General features: G+C 39.5%; 1 protein-coding gene across 13 annotated transcripts in view; it reads left to right on the forward strand.

Annotated features, from left to right (window-relative positions):
- Positions 1-23,324, forward strand: part of ZNF385B (zinc finger protein 385B) — a 473,021-nt gene that overhangs the window by 222,774 nt on the left and 226,923 nt on the right. The window contains exon 1 of one of the 13 annotated variants that reach the window (XM_008258801.4): positions 18,047-21,979. The exons of 11 other annotated variants lie outside the window; for them this stretch is intronic. In XM_008258801.4, the coding sequence (XP_008257023.1) occupies positions 21,970-21,979 (10 nt within the window). In that variant the 5' untranslated portion in view covers positions 18,047-21,969. Of the gene's footprint in view, positions 1-18,046; positions 21,980-23,324 lie in introns of those variants that run through there. One more of the 13 variants, XM_070070517.1, reaches the window with a different exon arrangement.

Genomic DNA, 23,324 nt, shown 5'->3' on the forward strand with positions numbered 1-23,324 from the left:
ACAGGAAGAAAGTAACAGAGTCATTTCCTGAACCTTTATGGAAATACCTGAAAGTCCCATATGGCCTGAACTTTGCAAGTAGCCATGCTCAGCTTCAAGAGAGGCCAGGCAATGTAGGCTTTATTCCAAGTAGCTATGTACCTAGCTAAAGATTGATGATCCAAGGAAACTGGAAAACGGGTACCAAAACACAGTCGGCTGAACATGACAGGTTCTCATGTTTTGTAGCACCATAGGGTGACATTTCTCATGATGATGGTGTATTCTGTAGAAAGAAGTGGAGCAAAGGAACTGGTAGGTTCCAAACACAAATAAAAGATGACAAAATGGAAAAGCCGATTGCCTGGAATGATAGATTGAAGCTATCTATGTGTGCTGAAATGCGGCATCGTACCCCTTAAAAATGTGCAAGTATCATGTGTTAATCCAAAATTTAAAAAGTAAGCTTAAGAAAAACAAGAGAGGTTGGTGGTATGTTTCTTTTAGATTTATATATATATATATATATATATATATTTGAAAGGCAGAGTTACAGAGACAGAGAGGGAGAGACAAAGAGAGAGGTTGTCATCTGCTGGTTCACTCTCCAGGTGGTCATAACAGCTGGGGCTGGGCCAGGCTGAAGCCAGGATCTTTATCTGGGTCTCCCATATTGGAGCAGGGGCCCAAGGCCTTTGGCCATCTACTGCTGCATTTCCCAGGCCATTAGTAAGGGGCTGAATGGGAAGTGGAGCAGCCGGGACTTGAACCGGCACCCACATGGGATGCCAGCGTTACAGATGGCTGCTTAATCCACACTTAATCCACAGCACTGACCCCCATGATAATATTTCTAAAGAAGGATTGAGCATATATTGAGAGGCTGTGAGTACTCTGCCAAAGAGCCAGGCACAGGAGTGTAGGTATGAGGCGCATAGGACAAATGTGAGGAGATAGATTGACTGGAGTATTTTTTGTATCATATAATAATTATATATATATATATATATATATATATATAAACTGTATATAACACAGGAAAATAACCTGGTCATGTGTGGAAGGAAATATTCATTGTTCTGCTAGAGAAAAATCCTGTGTTATTTCATTTGATTTTACGAAGCTGTGATTTAAAAATTGTTATTTTGCTTTGTGGCCCCTTTTGAGGGGAAAAAAAAAAAAACAAGTATCCATCATCCTTGCTGAAGGACATTAATTCTGAATGTTTTCTTGGTTGCTTTTTCTGTTTCTGTGTTTCTGTTTAGAAGATTACAAAATGTAGCAAGTGTATTTTTTTAAAAGATTTACTTACTTGAAAGACTGAGTTAGAGGGAAGGAGGGTAAGACAGAGAAAGAGAGAGATCTTCTATTAATTGTTTTACTCCGCACATGGCTGCAGTGCCCCAGGGCTGGGCCAGGCTAAAGCCAGGAGCCAAGAGTTTCTTTTGGATCTCTGACATGGATAGCTGGGATATAAGCACTCGGGCCATATGCTGCTGCTTTCCCAGGTGCATTAGCAGGGAGCTGGATCGCAAGTGGAGCAGCTGGGGCTCCAACTGTACTCATATGGTTTTATAAGCTGAACCCCAATGCTGGGCCCTAAATGTATGTTTTGAGAGTATTTGACTCATTAGGAATGTCTTGAGCTAAAATTTTAGAAAACAGGGCTGGTGCGGTGGCCTGGTGGGCTAAGTCTCCATCTGTGGTCTGGCATCCCATATGAGTGCCAGTTCCTGTCCCAGCTGCTCCTCTTCCGATACAGCTCCCTGCTAATGGCCTGGGACCTGTGTAGGGGATCCAGAGGAAGTTCCTGGCTCCTAGCTTTGGATCAGCTTAGCTCTGGCCCATGCAGCCATTTGGGGAGTGAACCAGCAGATGGAAGACCTCTCTGTCTCACCCCCTCTATGTCTATAACGCCACTTCTCAAATAAATAAATCTTTAAGAAAATTTTAGAAATAAAACCATTTAAACAAAAAAATCTTAAACTCTGTTTCAGAAGTTCCTGTGAAACAGAGGGAAAAACTGAAGCCCTTCAGGTTAGCCTGTTTCTGTTTTGTTTGTACAGGGAGGTTAAAAAGATAAATGGAGATATCAAGCCATGATATCGTTCTTTTCCAGTTTTCAGATATAGGCTTGGCTCTGCCCTTCCCCAGTTCAACTCTTGTCCAAAGCACATGATAGGAAATTAGTAGATCTTCTTTTCAAATAAAAATGTTTATTAGCTTTTCTAATTTACCATTGTAACTCTGGAACTTGGAGGGAAAGCATTTTAATTTTTATAGTAAACAATTAAAAAGCCTCATAAAGCTTCTCACAAAACTTCATTATTTGTAGAAGTTAAGATGTATTCCTTGTGAATGCCTGAATTATGATGTTTGTGTTGCCAATTATTTTTTCTAGAGTCATTCCTTGAACTCCATTTCCTGTTTCTTGGGAGGACTTTGCAGAGATCGTGTTTTTAATGGGCTATAATCACATGGGCAACAGGGATCCTGGCAAGTAGCTATTAACAGTATAGACAGAAACTTGGAGTGTGATGGTTTTAGACTTCCTGAGCTTCTTGACGCTATTTTAGTGCACTAAGAGTATAAACTAAATTTAGATCCTGCTGACTTCCACTGGAGTCAGTGCGAGTCTCTTTTGCAGACAATGCTGGAATTAGTCGCTGTGTATTTCTGTCAAGCTGGGAGTGCAGTGTATAGCTTCCATCCTCTCCAAACATTTTAATAACTGTGCATATGTACTTAATGACTGCTTTGATTTTCAGCTGGTCATTTAAATCTTGCTGTTCCTAAAGCAGTTACTGTCACTTGTGTTTTTCTTGTGGTCATTGCATTTTTATTTTGATAAATCTGCCTTTATACTTAAAGTTGATTTCTGGCATTAACTCCATATTACTCCCTCGGTATTTCTCTGGTTTCTCAACTTCAGCACTGTTGGCATTTGGGGTTGGATAATTGTTATAGAGGGCTGTCTTGAATGTCATGGGATGTTGAGCAGTGTCTCTGGCCTCTACCCATTAGATGCCAGTAACACTTTCCTCTAGCCCAGCTGAGTTGTGATAACAAAAATGTCTTTAGACATGGCCAGACGACCTCCAGGGCAAAATGCTCCCGTGTAAGGACCACTGTCCACTCTAATCTGCCCACTCTGCTCCAACTCCTTCACTACAGCTCTGGTCCCGGATACCATCATCTCTCAGCAAATGATTCCAGTAGCTTCCTGCAAGGTCATTCTGCCTGTACCCCAGCTGCTCTTCAGTTCATTCTCCTCATTGTTGCCAGAATGACCATAGGTGAGGGGAAATAGGAGTAGGCAGAAGGAATGCTCTTGGTAGTGGAGAAAGTATCAAGGAAAGAACGGGGTAAAGGCCAGCACCGCGGCTCAATAGGCTAATCCTCCGCCTGCGGCGCTGGCACACCAGGTTCTAGTCCTGGTCGGGGCACCGGATTCTGTCCCGGTTGCCCCTCTTCCAGTCCAGCTCTCTGCTGTGGCCCGGGAGTGCAGTGGAGGATGGCCCAAATGCTTGGGCCCTGCACCCCATGGGAGACCAGGAGAAGCACCTGGCTCCTGCCATCGGATCAGCACGGTGCGCTGGCCGCAGTGCTCCCTCCGCGGCGGCCATTGGAAGGTGAACCAACGGCAAAGGAAGACCTTTCTCTCTCTCTCTCTCTCACTGTCCACTCTGCCTGTAAAAAAAAAAAAATTCCTTAAAATGTAGTTATGATAACACAGAAATCTTCAAAATCTATTAGAACATCCCATATAGCAATAGGATGCTTTAAAGTCTGTAAAGGAATAAAAATTGATAAATTGTTTATTAATTTTAACAGTTTATTACTTGGGATTATAATGAAAAGATTCTAAAAATTTTAAAATATTGTCAACATTGATAATGACTTTAAGGGATTCAGTGGGAACCAGTATCAAGTGAAGATTTTCTCAGGCGAAGTTTGAGTTATATTTATTAGAAGAATAAACAAACAAGAAGACTTAAATCACCTTTGCCACTTAACTTTTGGCAAATTAAATTTTTTTAAAACTCTAAACCAGTGTATTTGTTGCCTACAGTTAAGAAGAATATGTCATCATTGCTCAGTAGAATTTCTACATTTATTTCATGATTTTCTAGTAATCATCTTTCTCCTTTACTATGCTACAGCCTCCACAAGAACAGGAACTGTGATAATTTTTTCTCATTAGTTAGCTACAAAGCATATTTTATCAGGCACAAAGCAGATGTTCATTTAAAATTGTTACATAGATAAGCACTTTATGAAAGAGGAATGCAGTGCTAGCATGTACAGATACTGACATCACAAGTAGTCCCTGGCCTTGAGAAAACCACTGATAATTTAGGACACAATTCAGTGAAAACAATAAGAATATATTTGTATAGCTGCACTTGCATGTAGTATGAGTATTTGTTGAAACAGTATTTTTATAAGGCCAAGACATTTAACTTAAGCTTTTGATAGTTATATCATACATTTGATACTCTCCAGATAACAGTCTATATGATTTATTTTAAGATTTTTATTTTATTTATTTGAAAGACAGAGTTACAGAGGGAGGTCTTCCATCCACTGGTTCACTCCCCAGATGGCCACAACGGCCAGAGCTGTGCCAATTCAAAGCCAGGAGCCAGGGGCTTCTTCTAGGTCTCCCATGCTGGTACAGGGGCCCAAGGACTTGGGCCATCTTCTTCTGCTTTCCCAGGCCATAGCAGAGAGCTGGATCAGAAGAGGAACAGCTGGGACTAAAACCAGCGCCCATATGGGATGCTGGCGCTTCAGGCCAGGCGTTAGCCCGCTGCGCCACAGCCCTGAGTCTATATGATTTTATGTCATATTAAAAAGGTTTATGAATTTTATTTACTACAGCACTCAATGAAAACATAATTGTTTATAAAGTTTAAGAAATATTCCATTATTGAGGTGCTTTTAAATGAATATGGTAAAGTAGTATCTTCAGATAAAACTAGAACATGAGCATTGTCTCCAGGTGATAAGGAATCCAATTAGTTGTTAACAGGGGTTCATCTTGTCAGAATGAGTATTTCAGGCTCTTTAAAGGGCCCTTACTGTGCTGTACATTGTGATTTAATGCTATAACTAGTACTCAAACAGTATTTTTCACTTTGTGTTTCTATGTGGGTGCAAACTGTTGAAATCTTTACTTAGTGTATACTAAACTGATCTTCTGTATATAAGAGAAATGAAAATGAATCTTGATGTGAATGGAAGGGGAGAGGGAGTGGGAAAGGGGAGGGTTGCGGGTGGGAGGGAAGTTATGGGGAGGGAAGCCATTGTAATCCATAAGCTGTGCTTTGGAGATTTATGTTCATTAAAAAAAGTTTAAAAAAAAAGGAAAGTATTTGGCTTTTAATTTCACTTTCAAATCACACCTTGTAGAAGAGCAAAGCCTTTTTCCCCACATCCTCACCAGTATTTTTTTAAAATTTTTGGATGATAGCCATTCTGACTGGAGTGAGGTAAAACCTCATTGTGTTTATTATTTGCATTTCCCTGGTGGCTAGTGATCCTAAACATCTTTTCATGTGTCTGCTGGCCATTTGAGTTTTATCCTTTGCAAAATGCTTGTTTATGTCCTTCACCTGTTTTGTCAGTGGATTGTTTTGTTGTTGAGTTTCTTGACTTTTTTATAGATCCTGGATATTAATTCTTTATCAGTTGCATAGTTTGCAAATATTTTCTCCCATTCTGTTGGTTGCTTCTTTACTTTGTTGAGTGTTTCCTTTGCAGAGTAGATGCTTCTAAGCATGATATAATCCCATTTGTCTATTTTTGCCATTATTGCCTGTACTTCTGGGATCTTTTCCAAAAAGTTTTTGTCTATGCCAATGTCTTGCAGAGTTTCCCTGATGTTCTCCTCTAGTGCTTTGATGGTATCAGTTGTAGATTTATGTCCTTGATCCATTTTGAGTTGGTTTTTCTGAAAGATGTAAGATAGGGGCCTTGTTTCATACTTCTGCACACACAGATCCAGTTTTCCCAGCACCATTTGCTGAAGAGACTGTCCTTGCTCCAGGGATTGGTTTTACCTTCTTTGTTAAAGATTAGTTGGTTGTAGCTGTGTGGATTAATTTCTGGGGTTTCTGTTCTGTTCTATTGTCTACACGTCTATTTTTGGCCAGTACAGGCTGTTCTGATTATAACTGTCCTGTAGTATGTCTTGAAATCTGGTATTGTGAAGCTGCGGCTTTGTTGTGAGATTTTTGTTGTGAGATTGCTTTAGCTATTCAGATTCTCTTGTGTTTGCATATGATTTTTAACATTCTTTTTTCTAAATCTTAGAGGAATGTCATTGGTATTTTGATTGGGATAGCATTGAATATGTAAATTGCTTTGGATTTTATATGGACATTTTGATGGTACTAATTCTCCCAATCCTCAAGCAGACAAGATTTTTTCCATTTTGTGTGTGTGTCTTCTTCCATTTCTTTCTTTAATGATTTGTAATTTTTCTTGTAGATATCTTTGACTTCCTTGGTTAAATTTATTCTTAGGTATTTAATTTTTTGTGTAGCTGTTTTGAATGAGATTGATATTACAAGTTCTTTCTCAGCCGTGGCATTGTCTATGTATATAAAGGCTATTGATTTTATATCCTGCAACTTTACCAAACTCTGTTGTGTGTTCCAATAGTCTCTTAGTGGGGTCTTTTGATTCCCTTATATATAGGATCATGTCATCTGCAAAAAGGGATACTTTGACTTCTTCCTTTTCAACTTGTATCCCTTTGATTTCTTTTTCTTGCCTAGTGGCTCTGGCTAAAATTTTCCAGAACTATGTTTAATAGCAGTGGTGAAAGTAAACATCCTTGTATGATTCTGGATCTTAGTGGAAATGCTTCCAACTTTCCACTCAATATGATATGGGTTGTGGGTTTGGATGACAAGTTCTGATTTCTGTTGAGATAACCAACATCTCCTTGTCCAGATTTCTGGACATTCTCTAGGATTTTTGTCTTAAACATGCTTTCTTATTTTTTACAATGTAGGTATGCTGAGAATTTTCCAGATGCTTAAGTTTTAATTTCCTTGTATTGGTAATTCCATCTTTAAGTCAGTTCTGTCTTCTCATATTTTAGTAGAAGTGCTAAGAGACACATGGCTGCTTACATGATGCATGCTAATCCGAGAAAGTTAAAAAGTATTATTTTTGAGCTGAGTTTAAAAAGTCATATAGAAGTTCATCATTTCAAGCAGAGTGAAGCACATGAGAAAAGGTAGAGGCATCCGAAAGCTCTTGGTGGGCTCATGGAACTGTCCGGTAGCTAACAATGAACACAGTTGTCTCAAAGATGCCACGTCTCTATGTTTAAAAGCACTTTCCTATGATGATGGTGGATTACATTGAGCATTTGTTTTGTTCCAGATACTCAAGTGCCTCTAATGGAATAACTCATTTAATTCTGTCAGCAGTTCTATGAGATAGGCACTAATGTCCCATTTTACAGATGGATAAACTGTGATTAAATGACTTTCCTAATGTATTATAGTGAGGTGGATGAGCCAGGACTCGTGTCTAGACATTTCTGATCCCAGAGCCCATGCTGTTAGCCTTTCTGTTCTGTTGCTCACAATGGAGTCTGGATTTGCTCTGGAGGATTTAATCAAAAGCTCTTGTCCTTGGGGCAGGCATTTGGCGCAGAGCACTGCTTGGGCCACCCACATCCCATATCAGAGGGCCCAATTTGAGTCCCAGTTACGTGGCTCCTGATTGTGCTTTCTACTGATGCAGACCCTGGGGGGTGGTACATGGTGGTCCCTGGCACCCACCTGAGAGACCTGGATTGAGCTCTGGGCTCCTACTTCATCCTGGTACAGACTTCCCTGTTTCAGGCATTTGGTGGAGTGAACCAGTGCATGAGACATCTCTCTCTTTCTCTCCTGCTCTTTGCCTTTCAAAAAGTTCTTATTCTTTAGAAAGCTGAATTATGAAGAAAGTCTATCTCCTCCTTAGACTTTTTGTAGCACAAAAACTGACACATTGTTGTTTATTTAATTAAATACTGCTGTTGTCCAATAATAAATGTGATAAAATGGATGCCTTTTCACTGGTGTGCTGGACCAGCTCATGAGAACCAATCATTACGTTTTTAGGAATTTTGCCAGTTATTAAATATAGCTGTTATTAAAATTAAATTATGTAAGCTTAAGTTAAATGAATTATACTTAAAATTGATGCAATAAATATTCAAAACCCATTACTTCCTAATTATCTTACTATTATTCCTGCTCTTGAGGATTTTATGACTACTATGTGTAGTAAAAGTACGCTGTAATGGTGTGCCACTACACATATCCTCCCAATGCCATATTCAGTAACATAAAATTGGTAGCCTGAAGCTGGCAAGGCTGAGAGTATTTATATCTGAACTGGTAAATACCATTTTGGTAAAAATCAATGCTTCCCACCCCCCTGTCTAGAAAACTGGGTGTTCATTTATCACTACCCCACCACCATTATCCCTTCTTTTAAGACATTTTGCCTTAAGTAGATTCTCAGGAAGGCTCTGTATTATATATAGAGTTAAATTGCATAGCAGAGACTTCTGGTGTCTAAGTTATTTTTGTGCCACAATGCTTAATAAAAGAAGTTTGGAAGGAGTTCATCAGTATCTCATTTACACACGTGGTTATTTCAGGAAGTTGAAAATCTATCTTGGCTGTAATAAAATCACCAAAGAGACACCATCCTTGTGTTTCATGATTCCCAGGGAACTAAGGCTTGCAATTTAAGAAACTGAATTTGTTCACTCCAGAGTAAAACACTGTTTCTTCATTTTCTTCTCCAATTTGCTGAAGATAGGAGCCACATTACATAGAATAAGAAGGTGGTCGGTGTCCCTGGAATCTGCTTCTAGATTAGGCTGCTGAATGTCAGGCTTGGTGGTCTCGTCTCTGCATTTTAGAATCACCTGATGACTTTTTGAAATACAGATACTCCTTGACTTACAGTGGAGTTACATCCTGATAAACCCATTGTAACTTGAAAACTTTTTAATTCTAAAATGCGTTTAAGACCCTCTGCAAGTGAACATCCTGGCTCAGCAGCACAGTGCGCCGTGGAGGAACTGGCGTTTCTTCCTGAGGTGTGGCTGATGGGGAGCTGCGATTCGCTGCTGCCGCCCAGCGTCACAAGACTGGATTTTCTGCCATTATCGTTCACCTGGAAAAAACATCAGAAGTCAAAATTCAAAACATGGTTTCTCCTCAGTGTGTATTGCTTTTGCTCCATTATAAAGCGAGAATATCCCAGGTATAAACCATTGCAAGGTTTATACAAGGACTCTCTGTCTACTAATGACAGCCCCCACTGATAGCTTTTAGTTCAGAATCCGTGGGGGTGGAGCCTAGGTGTTTACATGCTTTGAAATGCTCCTGAAATGGTTCCAATGTGCAACTAACTTGAGAACTGGTGGTCAGATTTCTTATGCAGGAGGCAAGACCTCTATGATTAAGTCTAGAACACCTGCTTTCAAATCCCACCTGACCACTCTGTAGCTGTGTAATCTTAAGTAAGATACTTATGAATCTGTGTTTCAGTTTCTTCTTGTGTGAAATTAGATTGATAATGACATGTTAGTTAATACAAGTAAACCATTTGGAGCAGGATGTGGCACTCCTGTTGTTCATTTCTAGTTTTATTGCTACTAAGCATACTTCCTTTATAGTTCTGTGTTTTCTCCAAGCTTTATAACATGTAGGCATTTATACACTTAAAGGTTGAAGCTTGATATTCTTTTTACTATACTTTCTGTCTTCTGTTTATTTTCCCCTGGCTCATAAAGTGGTAGCAATGAATTTTCACAGACCCTTCTCTCAATAGCAACAAAACAAGTAGAGAAAGAAAAAGCAGTGTTTGCTACAAATACTGTGTGATAAGATGAAGAAGCAGAGCAAAACATTTTGACCAAATCTATATAAGGAAAATAAGAACAAAGGAGAAATCCACTTTTCTTGCTTACTTAGTCTGAGGAGGATCAATGCCTAATTAAATGGAAATAAAGGAGAAATCCCTCAAGAATATACTGTTTTAGGAGAAAAATTCACTGGGAGGAGTAGCCAAAAGAAATGCTTTGATAAAGCAATATATCAGGACATGGGAAATCAAAACTATTTACTGTGGTTCCTTGGTTGCCTATTTTCTAATGCATTTGCTGGAGGAAAGGGAATCAGGAGGTGAGAAGGTGAGCATCTGTGGCTGGTGTTGTGGCACAGTAGATTAAGCTGCCGCTTGCAATTCCAGTTTCCCTTATGAGCACCCATTTTAGCCCTGGCTGCTCCAGTTCTGATCCAGCTCCTTGCTAATGTGCCAGGGAAAGCAACAGAGGATTTCCCAAATCCTGGGGCTCCTGCATCCATGTGGGAGATGTGGATGGAGTCCCAGGCTCCTGGCTTTGGCCTGGCACAGCTTTGCTGTTGCATCCATTTAGGAAGTGAACCAGTAGATGAAAGATGGTGTGCTCTCTCTTGTTTGCTCTGTAACTTCACCTTTCAAATAACTAAATAAATCTTAAAAACAAAAAAAAGAATGTGAACATCACCTAAAAAGCAGTTTGAAAATGAAAATGAAAATTGGAAAAATAAATAATTCAGTACTCTTGTATTCTGTGGCACTTGTAATTTTAAATTTAGAGGGTTGTAGAAATTATTAGTATTATTATTAAATGCCAATATGTCATTAACATGAATGACATGGTACCAGTGCCCCATATTGGCTTAAGGATGGGGTAACCTTTCAGAAGTTTAAGATTTGTCTACCATCCCTTGTGACTGAGTTTTATTCTTGTAAAAAAGATAAATTAACACATGAAGTTTTATTCTTGTAAAAAAGATAAATTAACACATGAAGTTCATTTTCCTTGACCAAGATATGTTCAGTTACAAGGAGTGGACATAGTTAATTAAAGGAGGGGGGTATTGTTGTGAAAATACCGTAGGAAATCTAAGGAAACCCAAGGTCAGTCATTGCAAAGTGGCTGGGGTTTGTAGAAGCTGGTGTCAATGGCCTAAAAAACCAAAAGCAAGCATCTTTCCTTTCAGAGTCTGTCTCTACCTCTCATGGTCTCTTGCTTCCTCAGAACTTGATGATCTGATCTCCTCTCTCCTCTTCCCCATGAAGCCTTAGCCTGAACATGGTTCCTCAGTGAACCTGGCCAGAGGTCAGCACTCTCCAGCACTTGCTCTGCTGGTTTCACATCTTCCTAACTCCTGGGGTTGACAGGTGGATTTTTGAATCAGGCCACCAGTCATGTCTCTGATGGTTAGCTGCCCCTGAATCAACTGTCAATACCTGATCCAGAGACCAAGAGTCATGTGGTGCAAAGAGCAGTCATGCTAGGCAGAAGAGGCTGGAGGCTGGACACACGTGCTATATTCTGTTTTTTTTTTTTTTTTTTTTTTTTTTTTTTTGACAGGCAGAGTGGACAGTGGGAGAGAGACAGAGAGAGAAAGGTCTTCCTTTGCCGCTGGTTCACCCTCCAATGGCCGCCGCTGCAGCCGGCGCACCGCGCTGATCCTGGCAGGAGCCAGGAGCCAGGTGCTTTTCCTGGTCTCCCATGGGGTGCAGGGCCCAAGCACCTGGGCCATCCTCCACTGCACTCCCTGGCCATAGCAGAGAGCTGGCCTGGAAGAGGGGCAACCGGGACAGAATCCGGCGCCCCAACCGGGACTAGAACCCGGTGTGCCGGCGCCGCAAGGTGGAGGATTAGCCTATTGAGCCACGGCGCCGGCTCTATATTCTGTTTTAATTACAAAATGGTGTAGCCTCAAGCTTTCCTAGCTGAAAGCTGCAGCACATGTGCAGGGGGTGGTTTTGTGGAACACTGGTGAACACTACCACGAGTGAGAAGTCTTCCTGATTTACTACTGCAGTGCCGACTATTTCAAGCTCACTTAATATTATGTAGATATTTCTTCTCTGAGTCATTCCCTTGGATCATAATGTGATGAGTGCTGAATGTTAATGGAGGCATCGAAGAAATGGCAAATCAATATCTCAGAGTCTCAGAATCTTTCCCTTCTGGCAGGAGTGAGGGGGCTCAGACATGAAAAATTGAAATCTTTCCAATTATATTATGCGACCATATGCCAAATATATTAATTGATATAACAAACATAATACAGATTTTATTATGCAAGTTCTTCATTGGGAGTCATATCAAAGATTAGGGAGTTTTTAACGTAGATAAATGTGATAATCTTTAAGAAAACAACCATGATAGATGAATTTAGGTAAAATAAAACAGCAACAAGAAAAACTTACAGGCATTTTAATCAGACACTGCAGTCTGTTCATAAATTGGTGAGAGAAGCATGTGGAAAAATAAAAAGAATCCTGTGATCAGAATTCAGAAATATTGGTCTAAAGAAAGTTCCACGAGACCAGGAATTCCTGTACCTCTGTACTCAGAACAGCACCTGATGCAGAATGGAAACTTAATAAAGATTTAGAGAATGGATAGCTATTTCTATGATATTTCGCTGAGTCAGCTAGATAACAATGTACACATAATTTTTTCTCTTCTGGATCTCAGTTTCTTCACTAATGAGTTGGTTTGTAAGTCATTTTAAGTATAGAGATTCTCTGATTATACGGCATGTGTTCAAAATTTCAACACATCTATCTGTCACATCTTTCCTTAAAACCACATTCTCCATTTGGAAGCAAGTCAAGTCATTCTTGAGGCAAAACAATCCCTCATCTTCTCCATAGTAAGATGGCTTAAGTTTATATGTGATAACTATCTTGGATAAAAGTAAACTAGTGATAAAAATTGATAGCTAGTTGAACAGCACAGAACCAGATGAAAGAAGCTGCACCCAAATGCCTTTAAATACTACTGTATTTCAGTAGTTTTTACTCCACTGAACTCAATTGTTATAAAATATTTCACATGATTTCTGTCCTGATATTCGAATACCTATTATAACTAGCTCTTGAGATAAAACAAAGCACATTGATTTTGTAAATGGGATTTTTCTTCTTAGATCTTACGTTAAGAGAATGCAAATCTCAAAGTCCCTTTGGGGAATTGTTAAATGTGTCTTAACATTTTGTTGTAAAATATCATCACACTTCAAAATTGTGACCCTGTCCAGAGCAGTATGGTCTTGTCCATCTTCCTCAGAATGTATGCTGTAGGCAAAGTAGGAAAAGCACATTCTCCCAGCTGGCAATCATTCACATGGGATAAACAGTCACAGAGCATTTTGCTGCCGTAAGCAAACTCTGCCCGAGAGGACCAGCTGGCCTTGCATAAAAATAAGCAAGGTGCCTTGGGTACACACTATACAGGTAGATTATTTTTTCATATAAAGAAAAAAGATAACAGCACTTACAGTTTAACCCTGGAGTAACTTGATACGTCTGAACATGTGTCTTTAAAAAACCTTCATTGCACTGTTTGAATGTCTGTTCCCCAGTGTGGGAGGAGAGCTGGTGCTCTGTCTCATGGCATTGTGGACGACATAATAATTATTCTGATGTGTCCAGTCGCGCAGAGATGTGATATGTCAAAACATGTTAACTCCATGGCAGGATGTTGTCATGGGACTCTTCTAATGGCACTGATGGAGTATAATGGGAGGCATGTTTTAAAAGATTTTCAGGGAAGCAATGTTGCCCAGCATCTAAACTATTGCTTTTGTTTGAGTTAAATGCTTGGGAAGAAATGGCAGTGCTACCATCATGGGTAAGAAAATTTAACATCTTGGGGAAAAAAACGTGCAGATAAGACAATCCCTGAGCTGGATTCCCACCCTCAACTCTATGCAGACTCCGTTGCTCATCTATACGAATGCAGAGCTGCAGATGCCAGACGTGACAAGAAGTCGTCACTGAGGAGCCGTGGGAGATGGTGGCTCAAGTTCACTATAAATATCCTATCACCACCATCATTCTCCTTCATCTGGTTCATTTTGCGCCACTGAGGGTGTGTTAGCATTGAGACACAGTGATGGTTGTGCACATCGCGTGTGTTTTCAGTCCCCACGCCTGCCGAGAGGTCCACAGCATCACTGTAGTTAAATCAGGATCATTTGGGCTCACTGAAACCTGAGGCGCAGTGGGGTAAAGATAACAGGCTCTGGTGTTGGGCAGCACATTGGGGTGACTGTGGCTCTCAATAATGGAGAAACTGGAAGACGTGAGCCCGTGGTCTCTACACGCAAAAAGATAAGCAAACAGACAGGCTGGTGGCCTGCTACGGTTGGTTGAAACTGCGGATATATGTTGAAAAGTTGCATTGTACCCCTTTAAAATATGCAGGTATTACATGTTCTTCTAAAACCTAATAATAATATTGCTAAAAAAGGAAACATGAACATTTGACTAGTTCTCAACATTTACCGACTAAAAAGTTTGTCAGTGAAATTTAAATCAGCTAGTTCTGCATCTAATTTTTTATAAACTGTGAATTTTTTTTCACTAGCCCAAACACTTTCAGACAATAAATGAGTTTTTTCCAGTTAGTACCCTATAAAACCAACAGAAAAGAATAAAGACTAAAGAAAATTTTTCTATAATACCGCATATATTTTGGAGTATTTTTTTCAAACATGCTTCTGTAGGTAGATAGGCATATGCATATGCAGATATTCACAAGGATATATTTTCACATATGTGACCTCTGTTGTACATACAGGTCTACATGTGTCCCCTACTTTTGCACATTGTCAATTTTCTTATGTCTCTATGTATGCTTTATAATATTTCATAATAGAGAAGTAACCAAGCCCCTGCTGCTAAGCATTTAGGACATTCCTGTATGCTTGCGATTAAACGAAGTATTATGAACATCTTCACTGGGATGATTTTAATTCTTTCTTTTTAGTCTTTAATTCTGTGTTCTGAGTCCATTCTGGATTTCTAAATGCAGAACTCATGTAACTCCCTAAATCTTCACTCTGTTCAAATAAGTGGCAGCCTAGTTAATACAATTATCTTTCATTCACAGAAGGTTGTACTTGTGGAAAATTGAAGCTGATTAGGCTACAGTTTTTGCTCAGTTAAGCATAATTTCACCAGAAATAATAGCAGTTAATGCTGTAAGGTTGTCTTAAGTAAAACCCAAGTACCAAGCATTAAAAATGAGTGCTACTGACAATTTTACATATATCTTCTACATTAAATATGAAGACTCTTGAGTTAAAGGATAAGATGCGCTAGAACTAAATACTTGGCATGAGAGGAAACTCTGAATTGTATAATTCAAAGTAAAGTGATTTACTCTCAGATCTTTTCATTCTCCCCTGAAAAGGAGGAGAAAGGAAAAACAAAAAATTCCCTTAAGGAAAAAAACCAGCCTAACAAAGAAATGAAAGGATCACCTGCTTCTTTGAAAAATAAAAATTCTTTTACTTAAAATGATTTATATTTTCAATTCCAAAAAATATGAAATACTTTACATTCTCTGGAAATCATTACAAAAAAACCAAAAACAAAAGAACTTCAGCTTTGCTGTCTCACTGCTGTGGTTTTTTTTCAAGGAAAGGGCAAGGAAGGAGCAGTGGTTTCAAAGGTTTATGACCCAGGGCAATTTGCTTATGCTGTCTTAGTCTCACTGTCTTAATCTGGACAGCGGCTGCCATGAGAACTGAATCTAAGGCCCTCAGAAGAGTATTGATGCATGCCTGGCTGTCAGTCACTGCTGGTTCCTCCTGCTCCTACATCTAATTGGTCATGACAGATTATCCCAGGAAAGAAGATTCTAAAATAATTTCTCTCCTTGATTAGAAGTCATCAGCTAGAGGCCGGCATTGTGGGACACTGGGTTAAGCCACTGCCTGTGATGCCAACACCACCATCCCATATAAATGCTGGTTCAAGTCCTGGACCTTTCAAGCAAATAAATAAATCTTTAAAATTAGTCATCAGTTAAAACTGTACTAGTAAGTGAAAGGTTATGATTTTTGCACAACAATTTAAACATGTAGACAGCTTGAGAGACAACTACTACTAGGACAAAAGGAAATGAAAAGTTGAAACTCTCAAGTTCAGCAATTCTGGTGTCCCCTACAGTATTCTGATAGGTGTATGTATACATTGGTCCCAAATAATTAAAACAATAGCTTATATTGTATAGCAATTGATGATTTCAAATACTGTCATTATCAGAGGGTCTCCAGAAGTACATGGCAAATGTGTATTATGGAAAAAAACTATGCATGAGTTTCAAAAATATTTTACACAAAAATCAATTTATCCTTTAATGCCTTTTTCCACGAACTTTTTGAGATACCATTGTATTTACTTGGTTTGCTGTTCATAGAGTTGACATCACAGAAGTTCATGGAAGGTGAGGGGCAGGCCTGAGGTAAATAGCTAATTAACACTAAAGACAGAATTAGAAGATATCTTATTTCTCTCTCTCTCTCTCTGTCCCCCACACTCCCTCCCTCCCCCTCAATTCTTTTAACCCTTAAGTAAAGAGGAAAATCAAAACTAAAATGCCAGATCAAATACGAATTAATGGAAGGGAAATTTTCTTATCAAAAACTGTGTTCCTTAATGGTTTCTGTTATTAAAAACCAAAATGGAAAATAAATGAGCCATGTGTGCATTGTAAAAAGTAGGAAAAGTATGTCAGAACTTCTCAGAAGAATTTAGGAAGCAGACATTAATAAAAAGCAAATGTTAGTGGGATAGAAAATGTACAGAAAAAAATAAAACAAGTATTTAAAAAACTGATTATTTTGCAGGGTGGTGCTGGTGGGGTCCACTTCTATAGAAACCTATGGCCAACTTGATGAAGGAAAAATCAAAGACAGTACAAACTGAAAGTATCTAACTTTCAAAAAATAGACAATCCTGTTACATTTTTTAGAGAGAGAGTGAAGGGTAGGCAGTTCTCTAACTTCTCTATGAAATTAGCAAATATTTACTATCAAGCAACTGCTAAAGGTGCTGTAAGGTTTGGCCTAGCAGTTAAGATGCCATTGGTGTGCTTGCATCTGGTATTGTAGTGCCTGGGTTCAGGTCCCAGCTCAGCTCTAGCCCTGGGCCAAGGCCATTGCAGGCAGTTGGGGACAAATCTGCAGATGGCAGCTTGCTGTCTCTCCTTCTGTCTCTCAAATTGATTAATTATTAATTATTTTTAGAAGTTCATGGAGGGTCTGGTGCTGTAGTGTAGTAGGTTATGCCTCTGCCAGCAGTGCCGGCATCCCATGTAGGCACCCGTTTGTGCTACACCTCCAATCCAGGGCCCTGCTAATGACCTAGGAAAGTAATGGAAGATAGCCCAAGGGCTTGGGCTCTTGCACCCATGTGGGAGACCAGGAAGAGGTACCTGGCCCCTGGCTTTGGATCGGCCCAGCTCTGGCTGTTGCAGCCAGTTGGGAGTGAACCAATAGGTGCAAGACCTCTCTCTCTCTCTCCCTCTCTCTGTCTGTAACTCTACCTCTCAAATAAATATTTTTTTTTAAATTTATTTGACAGAGTTAGTGAGAGAGACAGAGAGAAAAGTCTTCCTTCTGTTGATTCACTCCCAAATGGCCACAACAGCCGGAGCTACGCTGATCCAAAGCCAGGAGCCAGGTGCCTCTTCCTGGTCTCCTATGCGGGTGCAGGGGCTCAAGCACTTGGGCCATCCTCCACTGCCTTCTCGGGCCACAGCAGAGAACTAGACTGGAAGAGGGGCAACCGGAACTAGAACCCAGTGTTCATAAGGGATGCCGGCACCACAGGCAGAGGATTAACCAAGTGAGTCATGGCACCGGCCCCTAAATCTTTTTTTAAAAAAGTTAATGGCAGCCCTTGTCTAGACTGTTGAGGAACAGTTTATTTTGTGTTTTTGTTTTTGTTTTTCCTTGCAAATTGTTGAACTCTTTACTTGGTTGGTCTTCTGTGTATAAAGTTGACTGAAAATGAAACTTAGTGGAGAATGATACTGGGAATGGGAAAGGGAGGAGGAGGAGGGGTGGGAGGGTAGATATGGTGGGAAGAATCACTATATTCCTAAAGTTTTACTTATGAAATGCATGAAGTTTGTATTCCTTAGATAAAACTTTTCTTGGGGGGGGTGGAAAATAAACTTTTAAAAAATTCATGGAAAACTAGATTTGAATGATAAGTTTATTTTGGTGTAAAGAATTTTTGCAATCCCTTTATACAAAGGATCTTCAAAGAGTTCATGAAAAATGTGTATGATGAAAAAAAACTATCCATAAATTTCAAAAATTTTTTACATCAAAGTAAACTTTTTAATTCAATTGTCCCACCGACTTTTTGAAGCCCCTTGTATTAATTTGCTGAGGTCTCCATAACAAAATAATACTGGCAAGGGGGCAAAAAAAGAAATTTATTATCTGAAGTTCTGGAGGCTAGAAGTCTGGAAAAAAACATCAAGGGATGGGCATTTGATGTTTAGTTTATTTGAGAGGTACTCCATATGGAACTGTCCAGTTTGAGTCTTGACTACTCTGCTTCCAATCTATCTTCCTGCTAATGCACACCTTGGGAAACTGTTGGTGATAGCCCAACTACTTTGGACCCTGTAAAAAGACCAAGCTGGAGTTCTGGCCTTTTGGGTCCAGCCTGGCCCAGCCTTGGCCTTGGCTGTTGGCATTTGGGGAGTGAACCAGCAGGTGGAACTTTTCTATATATCTGTTTTGTCTCTCTGCCTTTTAAATAAAATGAAAATATATCACTAAAAAAATACTGCCAATAAGCTATGACATAGACCTTAAAGAAATTCTCTTTGGATTTGTGACTTATTCACACCAGCAACTCATCACTTTGAAATTTCTGTTCAAGGGTCTGGCAGTTTCTCCCACCTTCAGTTGTATTACTGGGCCTGCGATGGGCAAAACTTCTACATGGACCACAGCTTCTCTCTCTTGTGGTTACCTTCTAACTCTAAAGTAATTGGTTGTTATTTTGCAAGACAATCTGAAATTGCTGTCATTCTTCCAGTAATGAAGAATGGATTCGCTATTAACATACATAACAGTCCTGTTTATATGCTTTCTTTGTAATGGCATTTAGAGACAAGCCAAAGTGGCTTTTAAAAAGTAGCTTTAATGCCAAATGATAGCACAGTTTTTTTAAGTGTAGATTTAAAAGATATCTTGAAAAAACAGACAACTCAAAAATGGTATCACATGGGGCTGACATTGTGGCATAGCAGGGTAAAGCTGGGGCCTGCGATGCTGGCATCTCATATGGGTGCTGGTTCATGTCCCCAGCTGCTCCACTTCCGATCCAGCTCCTTGCTAATGGCCTGGGAAAAGCAGTGGAAGATGGCCCACGTGTTTGGGCCCCTGCCACCCAAGTGGGAGACCCAGATGAATCTCCTGACCCCTAGGTTTGGCCTGCCCCAGCCCAGGTTGTTGCAGCCATCTGGAGAGTGAACCAGCAGATGGAAGATCTCTCTGTCTTTCTCTCTCTCTCTCTCTGTATAACTGTTTCAAGTAATAAATAAATCAGTCTTTAAAAAACGGCTGATACTCAACTGAAGAGACAATATCAGCAGCTATGACCAAGTTCACATACTCACTGATATTAACTGCAGTCTGGATTGCTACCCTGTGAGCAGTTATTGTTAGATATGATTAATTACGAATGCACCCATATTCAGAGCTGTGAGAATGTGACAGAAGGTCTTAGAATCTACAAAATATGAGAATGGAAAGTCCACAGTGGGAACTGTCCTCATCCTAGATATTCTGGCAATCCAATGAGCTGGAGCAATAATTCCCAAAGTGTAGTCACAGGACAAAGAGCATCAGCATTGCCTCATGCATTAAGGTTCTCAACAAAGGCAGAGCCAACAGGATGTAAGAGGGCACTTCAATGTGTAAAAATGAGGTTAATGTGCATTTTCTTTCTTTTTTGGGGGAAAGTTTTTTTATTTATTTGAAAGGTAAAGCTACAGAGAAATAGATCTTTTATCCACTGATTCACTCCCATAGATGGCCATAATGGCCATGGCTGGGCCAAGCCAAAGCCAGGAGCTTCTCCCAGGTCTCCCACATGGGTGGCATTATCAGGGAGGTGGATCAGAACTGGAGCAGCCAGGACACAAGCCAGTACTCATTTGGGATGCTGGCATCGCAGGCAGCATATTAACCCACTACGCCAGCCCATGTTGTGCATTTTCTACAGACTTTTCGAAGTAGCCTCATGTAGATAGATAGGTGAGAAGGGATTACTTGGGGAATTAGCCTACACACTTTTGGAGGTTGAAAAGTCCCATGATACTCCACCCACAAGAGAAGCTAGTAGCAAGGCTAAGTCCATATCCAGAGGTCTCACAACCAAGAGAACTGGAAATCTAAGAACTCTTCAGTCCTACGCCAAAGGCCTGAGGACCCGGCAGGACCCTCATGCAATTCTTGGAATCTGGGGCCAGAGAACCTGTAGTTCTGATGTGAAAGGGCAGGTGTATCAGCTCCAGAAAAAGAGCTCATTTTCCTTTATTCTGCCTCTCTGTTTTGATTCGCTGCTCAGCCGATTGCACAGTGCCTGTCCATACTGAGGGCAAGTCTGCCCCAGAAGCACCCTGCTGTAATACCCAGAAGTCATGGCTCACCAGCTCTCTGGGTATCTCTTAATCCAGACAAGTTGACACTGAAAACTGACCATCACTCCTGAGAACTCTCTCTCTATAAGTAATTAATATATACTTAAATTGCAGGAAGACTGCATTTTTGAATAGTGAAAATGATTTTTATCATTATCACCCTTGGCCATCTCTCTGCCTTATTCCCAACTTCCTAGTCCTCCCCCTCTTCTTTTGACCACCTGGATTGATGTCGTTTTCACACTTTGCTCAGACTCTTTCCCTCACTTTTGCTATTCTTAACTTTATAACGTTGCTTTATTAAAAAAAAAAAGTGTAGGTAGTCATATAAAAGTTGAACTTCCACATTAAGGAATAGAGAAAGACAGAAACATGAACAAGTACCTGCAGAACTCATTATTTAGACTCCAGGAAGGCAGAGTTTAATGGCTGCCCTCTGTCACTGGAATGTGTAAAAGGTAGTATCAGTTAATTTTAAAACAATAGCTGAAATATTTAACATTTGGACATGTCATTTTGTTCTATTTTAGAAAATGGCTCAGATGTCACATTTATCTCATTGGCTTTCATGCTGGATGGCATGCCGTGTATTCTTCCTTTGGGCCCAGATATGTTTTCTTTTTAAAAATTTTTAATACACATCCAGTAGAAAAATAAGAAGCAATGAGATGTTCCTTTGTTAAATGCTCACTGCAGTATCCTTAGTGCTTTAAAACTATAAGGCTTATTCTCCTCTCAGAGGAAACCTATTTAAAAAATCATTATCTCTGAATTGGAGTCAAACAAACAATCCATTGTGAAACTGAAATCTCCTTGGAAGTCAGGCTCCTAACAGCAAATAATAAATATATTTGCATTTTCTGATCCTGGGTGAATGATAACAATTTTAATATCCAATTTTCCTTTAAATCATGCCTGGTACACTGTGTTTCTTCTGTAGCAGAACTTCTCTCTGGTTTATACTTAAATATGTGGGAAAGTCTTAGAGAAAACAACATTGGGGAAAAAAGTTATTTTTTAAAAAATTACATTTTTAAAGCATGGTTTTTATAAGTTTGTTTGCATGAGTTTATTTTTCTTCTTTGTGTGCTGAGCAGCAAGTATTCCCTGAAATGTTAAAGACCAGCATGATCAATGCAGAGTTTACATCTTAAGCTGCAGAGAAGTCATCTACTTTTCCATAATTTTTTTTGGCTGTGTAGGCTGAGGAGGCAACACCTACTGACAGTCGCTGTATTGTTAGTTTCAAATGAGGTACACAGTGAGTGAGTACAGTAAGCCAGTACTCCAGCCGGCTTAGGATACAAGGAAGAGTTTGTGAGGGTTCACAGTCTGTAATCAAACCTGTGGCAGGCTCAGGTACTTCTCGGCTCCTGATACATTTGTTACAGACATTGCCGTTTGCAGACTGGCTGAATCAGCTCTTGCTAAGAAACATGCTTCTAGGTAAGTAGCATAACTTACAAACCGTAGAATTATTCTAAGGTGACAGGGAACATATCTGTAGATGTTCTTGGCTTTAGTTGGAGTTTTCCAGACTACAGGTTTCATATGGTGCTGGGCAGTGCGGTGATTGGGATTCTTTGTCGTTTGAGATTTTTAAGCAGTGAGGTTTGGCAGTTGAAAACAATCTTGGAAATGTGTACATAAGTTATAGAAGCAATCTGGATTAACATTTGACCTATACTTTTGTTTTCCCCTCCACGCAGATGGCCAAAACAGTTTGGGGTTTGATCAGTAGTTGTTATAGACTGTTACTAGAGTCCTCCTGATCTAAATGTTAATGTGACTTGTATATTTTGTTAAAATACATCTGATACATTTGCTAAAAAGAGATGCATATACTTCACTAACATTTTTTAAAAATGAAAATGCCCAGATTGTAACCTTTAGAATTAGTTTCACGTAGTGGAATGTTGAAAAGGTGAAGAGTTCATATGCTGTGTATTTTAGTAATATTCATAATTATATATTCTATATAAAGTATTTTAAATATATCATGTGCATGCATTAGCCTTAATAGAAACATGGCAGAACTTTTCAAAGAAGATAAAATAGAGGGCGTTTTCTCACTTTTCTAGAAGAGCATAATTAAGAATTTCGTTGGAAGCTACATAAACATTTTAACATGCTTCATTCATAGGCTGTTTCATTTACTGTCAATTTAGTACTGTAAGACATTGGCAATTTTAGGGCTTGGATAATTTATTTGGGAAACAGATGTTTTTCCTAGTAGAATGTATCCGTAAGTGCACAGTGAGTTGAGGAACTTTCTGGTTAGCAACGACTGAACAAGCTTCTGGGATCATCAAGAAGACGGGTGAGAGCAGCTCTCATTGCAGCGGCTCCACGTTGACCAGTTGCACACATTACCGCACACGTGGGAACAGCTTCAGTGTTTGTTGTGGAGTTACTAAGAGTGTCAATATTTAGAGATGTTTTGTAACCCATTTGGGATATTGTGAACGTAACTATCTTAGTAGTTTAAATTTTTATGTGTTTACATAATTTAAATATTTGATCAGTCTGCACAAAGAAAGCCTATAACTGGTGATATATTGGGGGGCATTTTTTGCTCTGATTATAATTGTAATTTTTGCTATTATTCTAGTACATTATAAATGACGATGAATAGGAAACCCAGGTTTTGGTCATGAATCCTCAACACTTTTCCTATTCATCCTGTATAAAATGGTTCTTAAAGTTTCACTCAGCTTGGCAGTTCTTCTGCTCTCTCACTTTCTACTTTCCTGTCTTGTTAGAAACACTATACACCTTCATAGAATGAGCT

This window comes from Oryctolagus cuniculus, chromosome 3 (assembly GCF_964237555.1).
Source record: "Oryctolagus cuniculus chromosome 3, mOryCun1.1, whole genome shotgun sequence".
Taxonomy (NCBI): domain Eukaryota; kingdom Metazoa; phylum Chordata; class Mammalia; order Lagomorpha; family Leporidae; genus Oryctolagus; species Oryctolagus cuniculus.